Source organism: Heptranchias perlo, chromosome 32 (assembly GCF_035084215.1).
Source record: "Heptranchias perlo isolate sHepPer1 chromosome 32, sHepPer1.hap1, whole genome shotgun sequence".
Taxonomy (NCBI): domain Eukaryota; kingdom Metazoa; phylum Chordata; class Chondrichthyes; order Hexanchiformes; family Hexanchidae; genus Heptranchias; species Heptranchias perlo.
In genome coordinates this window covers 19485418-19496466 of record NC_090356.1, presented here as the reverse complement: position 1 = coordinate 19496466, position 11049 = coordinate 19485418, and the positions used below count along the sequence as shown (strand labels likewise).

The 11049-nt window shown below is 41.6% G+C and overlaps 1 protein-coding gene across 1 annotated transcript in view; it reads left to right on the top strand.

Moving 5' to 3' along the window:
• The first annotated feature begins 1114 nt into the window (after positions 1 to 1114).
• Positions 1115 to 11049, top strand: part of rimkla (ribosomal modification protein rimK-like family member A) — a 45626-nt gene continuing 35691 nt past the window's right edge. The window contains exon 1 of the mRNA XM_067970568.1: positions 1115 to 1946. Within this exon, the coding sequence (XP_067826669.1) occupies positions 1784 to 1946 (163 nt within the window). The 5' untranslated portion in view covers positions 1115 to 1783. The remainder of the gene's footprint in view (positions 1947 to 11049) is intronic.

The window sequence follows — 11049 nt, the reverse complement described above, 5'->3', positions numbered from 1 at the left end:
CTTTACTCTGTCAAAGCGACGGTTTTCACATATTGACACTTTTTACATTGACCCAGGTCATGTGCAGTACAGATCGCTCCAGGCACCTAATAGTAAGGTTAAATTATTAAAAAAATACTGAAACCATTTTATCGGGTGAATTTGCATTAATCAAAAAATGCAGATTATGTATTTGCAATGTATTTATTTTATTATTTTTATTATGCGTTTTTTTTTTAAAAAGAGGGATTGCATTCATTCTTCTGGCATGTTGCAGCGAACACGACATCCTTCTGTGTCTTCAGATCTAACGAGATCCAGTTTCCACGACCAGACTCTGCATTCGCAGTCTCTCCTTCATCGGCGCACATGCCAAATCCGTATTATTGACCAAACGTTGCAAGGACTATTTTTCTCCCTCTTGCTCCCGCTGAGAAGGTGCGCATACCCGAGGAGCTCCCTCCCACAAATGAAACTCCAAACACGCTAGTTGTCATCTAGACTTGTCAGCGTTGGGGAATTGCCAGCAGCGACTTGCAAACCCACTTAAACATGGCGCTCTTTTACTTTTTTGTTTACAGTGGGGTGCATCAAAATAGGTCCTTTTTAAAAAAAAAATCCAAATGAATGATGAGTAAGAGTCGACGTTCCAGCTCACCATGCATGTGTAGATGCCAACGAATGAAGGGAGGGGCGGTCGGTCACGAAGCACACGCAAACTCTTGCAGCCGAGGCAACAGCAGAAGCATAAAGAGGAAAAAAAAAGCTTTGATTGACGTGCGCGCGCCACTGAGTCAGCGAGAGTAAAGAGTCCCAGAGCGCGTGCGCGGGGAAGCGAAGGGCGAGAAGCCTCGCGCGTGTCGCGAGCCACAGCAGGGGAGTACGGAGCGCAGGCGCGCCGCTTGCAGATCCCCCCCCCCCCACTCCCTAGCCCCTCCTTTTCTCTTTCTTCACAAAGCGCGCGGAGGTGATTCCGCGCCTGGCACGCGGCTGGTTCGCGCGCCTCGAACGAGAGAGAGAAAAAAATTACGAGAAAAAGGGACCAAATAGATGCTATGCGCGTGCGCACTGAACGGTTCGCTCACTACCTACCACCACCCGCTCCCCATCCCCCGCCCCCTCGGGTCGCCTCACTTACTCACAACAAAACCGAGCGGGCAGGAGTCTGGCGCTGTCCATAGAGAGAGAGAGAGCGCGCGCGCGCGCGCGAGAGCGGGGCACCGAGCGGTTGAGGAGCTGTTCACACACAGACACCGTGAGGAGAGGAAAAAAATAACTTCAATATAAATCAAACAAAGAAAATAACCGTTATCCGCCCTATTAAAGGGCAGCGGGGGGAGCCCTTCCCTTCTGGCGGTTCGAGATTTTTCTTTTTAAGTAATTGTGTGAGGGGAGAGAGTGAGTAGAAACTGTTTCCCTCTTTCTCCCTTCCTCCGTATAATCCCCTTCTTTCCCCCCCCCCCCCCCCCAAATCTTGGCCTCGCTATAAGCCGTCAGTTATCCACCACCTACCGGCCAACCCAACCCGACCCACCCATCGGCCGGGACGGGGGTGACACCTTCTGCCGGTTTAACGGTAACGTTTTTGTTTTTCTTCACAGGCTCCCTTGCTCGCCCCGGGCGAATAAGGACGGGCGGAGAAGCGGCACCGACCCGCCCGCCCGCCTGCCCGCCCCTCCATCCCAGACCGCTGCCTCAGGCTGGCTCCGCTTCTCATCCATCATCACCTCCCACTCCCCGAGCCCATTTTCTATCTGTAATTATTTCTCCCTCTTTCTTGGGCTGACCGTTTGGTGTGTGAATCATGTCCGCCCGGGTCTGGTTCGTGACAGATCGCAGGATCCTGCAGGATTACCCGCAGCAGGAGATCGAGCGCGCTCTCCGACAAAAATGCGCCGAGGAAGAGGTGGAATTTCGCATGGTCTTAATGGATGAGATCGTCATCACCATCGAGCAGGGAGCTTTGGGTAAGGAACAACATCAATGCGTGCCCCCTTTCAAAATAATTGATCATTTCCATTCTTCGAAATTCTGACTTCGCATAGTCATTATTTCCAATATTTCTTGCATTGTATCTTCAATTCCATTACTTCCAAACATAATTGGTTGTGAACAGATTTATTTTCCCCTCCCAATTCATTGCTTCTATACTGTAATTTTCTGATATGTTTGCACGTTTAACACCACGTATTTTTTAATCCTTTCATGGCTCATGCAGTATATTGGAATGCATTGTATTTTGCACACTTCCTTGATTACCCTTGTTTGAATTCTAGTGTGACGACAAGATTTCTTCCAAATGTCACTTCTACAGTTATGTGAAGAATCTCTTTCAGGAGAGTCGACAAGATTAGACGAACAGCCACATCTGATTCCTTTATATATTATAACTACGTTAGTCTGTGACATAAGCAGTTGCTTTTCTACCAGATTTTTTATCAATCTATTTTATCTCCAATTTGCATCTGGTTTGAAATTCTTAAATCTCCACACTATATATGTTTTGCTGTTAAAAGATTTTTTTTGTTCATTCAATGTAGAACCAACCCCTCATTATAACGCTTTAATAAAACACATTGCTTAAAGCTCTCTATATTGTACAGAAACTAGAAGGAATATCGTGATTATTTATAATGTTCTTTTGTAGGGCTCCCAGTCTTAAGAAATGGGTGCATTCTATTTCCTAGAAATTATTTAAAATCCTTAGAAGACCTTTCAGACAATCTGAAATTTTAAATGTGTATATATATATATATATAGATGGATTTTGTGATGTTTTTGGTAGAGGTTTGTTTAAACCTATCTTGCAAACTGTGAATGCATGTGGGTTAGAGAGTAGATATCAAGAGTACAACCACTAGGTGTAAGGTAATCTACTGTGCCATGTTCCTGTTAACATTATTTTGCCAACCTTTAAACTTACGTGCGTTACACAATCTGCATGTCTGCAGTTTCAGTTTTCATCTTATGATGAAGTAGAAGTCCTCGTTTATTTCACAGAAACTGTATGAGAATAGAAAATAGATATACACATTATATTTCTCACCGCAATATCTTTGTGCACATGATTAGTGGAATGGCAGGAACGGCCATCTAGAAAAGGAAATCAAACATGGTTAAATGGAGGTCAGAAAATGATCTTTTTAAGAAAGCTAATAATTTTTATTATAGAGCTTGTGGTTCATTTAATTGAGAGCAGTCAGTCTCTTTATAGCAACAAAAGGTGAAATCAGAAAAACATTTCCAGGTTGGCTGGCTGAAGATTGCATTGGGTGCTCAAGGACGAAGACAGCGACACAAAACATAGGACCAGACTGAAGACAGAACAAACATACATAGAATGAAACAATGATACAAAGACATGAAACAAACATTTTGTATACAGAATAATAGGTGAATTGGGAGTGTATTGCATGGATGTGGAGCAATCAAAGGGCCCTGATGAAGCTATAAATTGCAGGGGTTTATTTTCTTTTTAAATCAAAGGATCTGAAGCGTGTATGTTTTTAATACAGGTATCTGAACACTAAAATTGAATTGCAGCCTTGAAATGTAGCAGGTCACTTTTTAAATGTTGGGAGTTTAGCCATCCAAGTATTACTATATTTATTGTCAATTTTTCAGCATTTTCCATATGGCTAACAATTGTTGCTGACTTTAGCTGTACTCTCATATCATGTAACACAGTTTCTTCCTTTCATAAAAATAACTATTACAACATTGTGAAGTTCCCTGATAGCTCACTGGGTAAAAACATTGCTTGGCATGATACAGAGCCATACAGACCTTTGGCCTGTGCTGAGTTGGCTGATCTCAGTTGGGGAGACCATTTGAGTCTCAGCATTCTGGGTCAGGAACAAGAAAAAAGCAACCAAGGTTCGTGCTCGATGACAATCCAGCGATCCCTGCTGTAAAGTATGGTTGTTGGGTAAGGAAAGGTGCTCTTTTAGTTGTAATATCCCATCCCCTCCCAGGTTGATACTCACTATTGAAACTCACTGAACAAGCTTGCTCATTAAGATTTGCTATTTGGGTGAGATTCTGGAGGGCTGCTAGAGCCCATGGAGCTTTGTTGCTCAAAGCTTTCAGGAGACATACTTCTACAGCTTAATTTAGTTGATATTTTAAACTTATTGATACTGTATTTTACAACTAACTGAATAGAAAAAAAAATCTTTCTGAAAATGTGGAATGGTTGGGTGAAATTTGTTACTTCATTTTCATTCAACCCGTTGAAAGTCAAGTTGTCAAATTTTCAGCTTCGTGTATGTTTATCATCTTCACTTCATGTCAAATGTATTTCATTTAATGAGTTTCTGATCTATCCAATTTTTTCACAAACTTTAACTGAAGGAATTAAAATAAGTTCTATTGACAAATGAGATCTGTAGATTGTGAAGAAAGAAAGAACTTTCATTTCATTCAAGGCCTCAGGACGTCCCAAAACGCTTTATAGTCAATAAGTACTTTTGAAGTGTAGACACTGTTATAATGTAGGAAATGGAGCAGCTAATTTGCGCACAGCAAGGTCCCACAAACAGCAATGAGATAAATGACCAGATAATTTGTTTTGGTTGTTGGTCCAGGCGACCAGGAGACCTCCCCTGCTCTTCTTTAAATAATGCCATGGGATCTTTTATGTCCACCTGAGAGGGGCCTCAGTTTAACATATTATCTGAAAGACGGCACCTCTGACAGTGCAGCACTCCCTCAGTACTGCACTGGAGTGTCAGCCTAGTTTATGTGCTAAGGTCTCTGGAATGGGACTTGAATCCACGTCCTCCTGACTCAGAGGCAAGAGTGCTTTCATTGAGCCAAGACTGATATTTAAAAGTTTGTTATATTGATCGTAAGGATATTTAGGGTACATTATTAGAATGTGAGTATACTTTAGTGAAAGTAAAAATTGTATCGTCAACTAAAATGAGAAATGGTGTTGAGTCCATATTTGACATTATACCCCAAAATGTGTAATAACGATTATTGTACTGATGTATTAACAGTGAGTCACAAAGGTTCTTAACCACGGAATTCTTACTTTTGTGAGAGATTTCTGGTACAAATGATTGTGCACCAGTGTATCTAGTATAAAGTAACCAACTGAGACATGGCAATCCGTGATTAGTTGCATACAAATTTTGCAAAATGTTCGCATGCTGACTGAGGAGCCACTAATACAGGACAGACCCCTGCGTGTGTGTGGGCGTGCACACGCCCACCCACATCTGAAATTCAGACTAACAACAGAACAGTCTGATGTACATGAATGAAATAGAGTCAAGTATCACATTGCTGTCAAAATGACATTTTGTAGATAAAGATTCATCTTGTAATACAATCTGAAATGATTATGCTCAGTTTGGATTGGATGCAGAGTTCACTTTAACTCATTTAAAGTGTGTAAAGGTGGCTAGCAATTTATATGAGCTATTGCACATTAGCTTAATGTAATATCTTTTCATTTAGTTTTTTTCCTTCCTTCAAGAATGGAGTAAAAATTTGATAGCAATTGATGGGAGGTTTTAACTGAATCTGTGCTTGGGATTTAGCACCTCAGAAGAATTGTGCACGTGAGGTTCTTTAGTCTCATGACTGCAAATATGGAGAATTCATAAAAGCCTGAAGTATTGACTTAAAAAATTAGAATTTTTTTTTCTCTTTAATTTCAGTATTGAAGATGAATTATTTCAGGACTTCTGATTTTTGCTGCAATTAAAACAGGTCCAGAATAGCAGTACAAAATATTCTGACAAAATTGTAGCTCATGCCTGAATCTTACACCATATATGCTAAAATGTATTTCTTTGTCAGAGTATCTCAGCACAAACCACCATTATGTAAGCACTTTACTTCCATTTCTAGTCTGATCGTCAGACTGAGACCCTGTATTATTAGAAGGCAGTAAACAGCTGATTCATTATTTGTTTTGAATTTGTGTATATGAACATGGAGCAAAAGATGTATACTAAAATCTACAATTAAAAATTTAAAACAGATGTGTGTTGATTTTCTTTTGTTGAGATGTTTTATACAACAACTTGTTCACTGTCCAGCTTCTGCTCAGTCTATGCTTTGAGAGGATATAAACAGTCAATCTTGTGAGTCCATTTTAATTGTTGAAGCATTAGACGTGTATCTGAAGCTGTCATCCTCTGGTCTGTTGTCTTTCTTTACTTGATCTGTAAGCTGCATCTAAATTGATTTGAGTTTCTTTCACAGATTTGTCCCTCATACATTTGTTGAAGACATTCTTCCTTTTCAAGATTAGAATGCAAATTTCAAAATTCATAATGGTTCATAAAGGTTTTGCAGTGGTTTTCATGGAGCTAAACGAATGTTGATGGCTCCTACTGAAAGTTTGGTTGTTAGGGGATTGGTATTTTTCCACATAATGATTTAATGGTGCTGTAGTGGGTTAGTTGGTGTAACATATGGTGGGATGTCCTAGTCAACTTTCTTACTTGGAAGGGGTTGAGTGGAGATTGGATGTTTTCATACAAGGAAGGAGGAAAAATCTAGTGGTTGAATGACCATGGACTGCACGTGCAGATTCCTTGTGGTATTGCCAGTCACCTGGCTTGTCTTTTCAGTTGGGCAGTGGTGCAGGACGAGCTGAAATAGCTTTCAGGGCTGTTAATTTTATTTCCCTGCCCTCTGTGTCTTGGCTTGTCTTTAAATTCTTTCAATATGTATGTTGCTGTGTGACGATGCAATGAACTGGGCAGTATTTGTGGCAGTATTTGTTGCAGTATTTGGTATTATTTTGAACTCACGTGATGTAATTTTGCCTGTAGCGCATGTCACCGCTCATTGTGTATTTAATCAAGACTGGTAACAGCAGTAATATCTCGGCTACATCACTTGTCATGACTGCATAAATTTATTTCCATATTGATCTTCTGGTTGCTCTGAAAGGAATATAGGATTAACTGCTTTTGAATTAGTTACTGTGCTGTCTGCAGAGATTCTATGCAAGCAGGATCCAGATGTACAATCTGAGCACTTAAGCTGCACTCAAGTTGCACATGACTCTAACGGAGACATCAGATGTACTGCAGCATGATTTGAAACTAATACTGTTCTATGGGAATGCTTCAGTGGGAGAGGAATTGGGTTGGCATCTGCACTGTGATGTTAATACATGCGCACTTTATTGGGGTCCCACAAACATGGAGACTTTTGTGTCGGTTTTTATAAACTGGCTCCCACAAATACCTATGTATATGGGTCACATTGTTTGATATTGGACCATACAGAAAGAAATGTCTCTGGTTCAATCCCTAGTCTATGCTGAATTAGCCAATCTAAATAGGTAGTTGTGGGGGATGCTAAAATTGATATTTGTGTCTCTATGCTAGGGAGGGAAACAGATTGGCCAGGAGCCCTCTTTTTTGCTATTTTGTAACCCTTGTTGGAGTGTGTAAATCTGTGGACATCGATTGAAGACAGGATTGTTGTCAGTTGTGATGCTGTTGTGGTTAAATAGGCTGTTAAGGCTCTCACGTAAAGATTGGTTCAAGGACCAAGTATTAGGTGGCTGCTGGTGCCTTTAGAACTCTAGTCTCAGTCACTTTGTGTCTGGAGAGGAGAGAAAAGTGTTGAAAATTGGGATGAGGGAAAAATTACACATATATATATAAAATTTGCAGTGATAGACCCACAGTCTCCATGGTGGATCAGCTGCTTCTTTCAGCTGTTGATCCAGCTGTTAAGTGCTTCTACAGCCCTAACTTCGACCTAGTTGTGGTCTGGTACTAGCCACACTGGGGTTGAGATTGTTTCTCCAAATCCCCTTGGACTTAATAGAGTGAAGACAGTGCTGTAGCGGGGGGACGACCAAGGTGGGAGAGAGTAAGGATTTTACTGGGGACAAGGGCATCAAAGTCGGATGTGAGGGAGTGATTTAGCAGATTGACAGCTGCAGAAGTATCGTGGTGAACGGAGGGCCAAAGGCTAGACAGTTGGGAGTTTCAAAATGCCATTGTAGGTGACTTGGGGAGTTTTTTTTCAGGGGTGGACGTAGAAAGAAGTGGATGTGACGGGGATTGAATGGTGAGGGAAAGCAGGATGTAATCACAGCTGGCCTTGTCTATGATTTGAGGTAATGGGAATAGAGCGGCTATGTCAGATGGCAAGATCAAGGGGGTGGCCGTGAATATGGGTAGGAGAGTTTATATGGATGGAGAGGTTAAGGGAAGGCAGTGAACTCAGGCGGGTGGGCAAGGTGAGTTGAGATGGAGGTTGAAATTGTCAAGGATGAAAAGAGATTTAGCGAGGAAAGGAGTGAGGATATCTCATTGAGAAACTTGGATGGATGATAGAGAATGAGGATTTTAAAGGAAAGGTGAGAGGGGTGGAACAAGATGAGGTGCTCAAAGGACGAGGTGTCAGAGGAGTAGGAGGAAAGACCAAGGTGATATTTGGTGATGAGAGCCACACCGCCACCATGATGGTTTGGGCAGGACAGGTGGTGGAAAGTGTAGCTCAGCGGGGAGGCTGCAGTCGGGCAAGATGTCGTCATCCGTGAGCCAAGTTTCCATCAAGACCATGAAGTCAATGCAATCATCCACAATAAGGTCATGGATGGCATGGGCCTTGTTCGCAACTGAAAGGATATTCTGAATATCTTCCCTCTAGAAATTTAAGAGTTTTACTCTTGAGTACAAATATAACATTATATAATGGTTTGTCTTTGCTTCCCTGGCTTTCCTGTTGCTCTGTCTGCTACTTTCTGTTTGTGATCCTTCCAGATTAGGACCAGAGTTATGTTATGTAAAGCAAGGCTCCTAGGCATCAAAGAATCAGCCTTGCGCTTATAAAATGGTTTCACCAATGCTATGGGGCATTGTTAAGCCTTCACTGTGGCCTGGAGGGCAAGCTGGGGAGAAATGCAGAAGAAATGGGGGAAGAGATTTGTAATCAAGTTTTGATCATTTCCCCCCCCCCCCCCCCCAAAACTGAGTCAACACAATAGAAAATATTGATGGTATGCAGTCTATTGGGATGAGAATATTTGGGGGAGGGGAGTCAAGGGATGCAGTCTTTATATTGTGTATATATTTAAAAAGTGGGCTAATTATCTTGATTATTATGGTTCTGACCTGACTACCCAAATAGAATCCCATTTAGGGAGAATAATCTTTCTTATTTACTTATTCTTCTTGCCAAGAAAGCACTTGGGAGACTATTGTCCCCACTATAGTCTCAGCCAGTGTTGCCTGTAAGTAGGTGCGTAGCATTGGCCGCCACTTCATTGATGTTTTTTTTCTTCCTCACCCTACTGCTAGGGATTTGCTCTTTTCTTTCTTGTCCTTTCCCTCTGACCTCCCTTCCCCATACCTGATAACCCGAGAGCCAAAAATGTCACGTTGTACAATTATGTCTGTAATGCAGCACCTGTACAAAATTTGGTTACACTACTGAGCAGCCTTCAACAGTTCCATTTTTATACAAAGAAGTTTTTACTACTTATGGTATCACTTGTATCATTTTTTTACTAGTTAGGGTCCCAAAATACCCCTTTGGTAATTTTGGTTGTAGTTGGTGCAAAACCTTTGCCTTCACATAGACTTTCCCATTAAAATTATTGCCAGGAAAGAAATGTGTCCCCTGGTGTTGGTTTAGCTTTGTGTACTTGATATGCTGCACTGTACTTTATGGAGCCGTAACCATACTAGAAAATTACCAATTCAGAAGTTTACCACTACAGCAGTTAAACTGAAATATTAAATATTGAAACTTTTCTCGTTTTAAATTGTCCCAGCTCATGGTCTGGAGTTGAGACAAATAATCTGCTCCCGGGCATTTGCCAATATAACTTTTGTAACTGATCATCACAAAGTAAATTGAGAACAGCTTGGATGGTCTCTCCTTCCATTTCCCTTCCTTTCTTGGGAAAAGGGGGGGAAAGTCTCTCCAAGCGATCAAGAGCTTGTGCTATGGGGAATCGTAGAAATGAACTCCTGTTCTACTGTTTTGGCACAGCTTGTTATGCCACTATGTGCTCTTTCACTTTTAAATTCCCTATTTGCTAAGTGAAGAAACTTCACTTGAATTTAAATGAGGCAGAATAAGGAGTTTCGTAAGTTGCATTGTCAGAGCCAAGCCATTTAGGTTTTAAGGCCTAATGTCATGTTTTTAAAAATTGTTTTCAATCCTGTGTTTGGATGTTCAGCGTTCATTTGAATTAGAATGTAATGCAACCTCTGCCCACTCCTTGATCAGGACAATCCAGTTATGGATATCTCTTTTGGATGGTGTTATGGTGTTCTGAGACCTTCCAACCTAAAATATTTATGAAAATGCTGACTTGGCCAAGACGGTGATACACAGCAAAATTAGCCAGGGATGTGTGGTCATTTTAAACCTCCAGAAGCTTTGGGATTCTAGATGACCATGAGTATATCTGGGACTTTCCCCACCAATTTTCTTTCCTCTCTTCTTTCCCCCCCCCAAAGCTGTTGATTCTTTTCTGGGATATAATTTGATGAGGTGCCAGTTGACCTCTGGGATCATGCTCGAGTGAAATTAAGGGTGGCAAGTGATTTGAATGTAGAGGGGGTGCACCGCAGTCAAGCTCGATCGTGTCCTGCATGCACTGTACACAATGCCACCCCCACTCCCCCATACTTCCAATTTGGGGGGGTGGTGGCATTGTATACAGTGATCGGAAGTGGTAATTCTGGCTAATTTTCTCTTACTGCAGAGATCTGCCAGCTCAGCACAGACTGAAGATGGAACCGGGGACATTCCAGATCTGCATGGCTTAGCTATTCATTGCCTTAACCACCTAGGCATCTGGGACTCTGAGATGCATTGCTCTCACCTTTCTGCATTTAAATTTTGCACAATGGCCCTACGCTCAAAGCCTGCTTTTGTTGGCCAAACTCATCCCACCTTCTACAGTCTTTTAGGTGTCGATTTGCAAATTAACCTCACCTCTACTGTTGTGATGGGCAGACTACTGATATGTTTGCTCTATCAACTACAGCAGAATGTCAAGCTTGATTGGTTGGACAGTTAATGAAAACTGTTGAGAAACTCTGGAAGGTTTTGTGAATAAATACACCA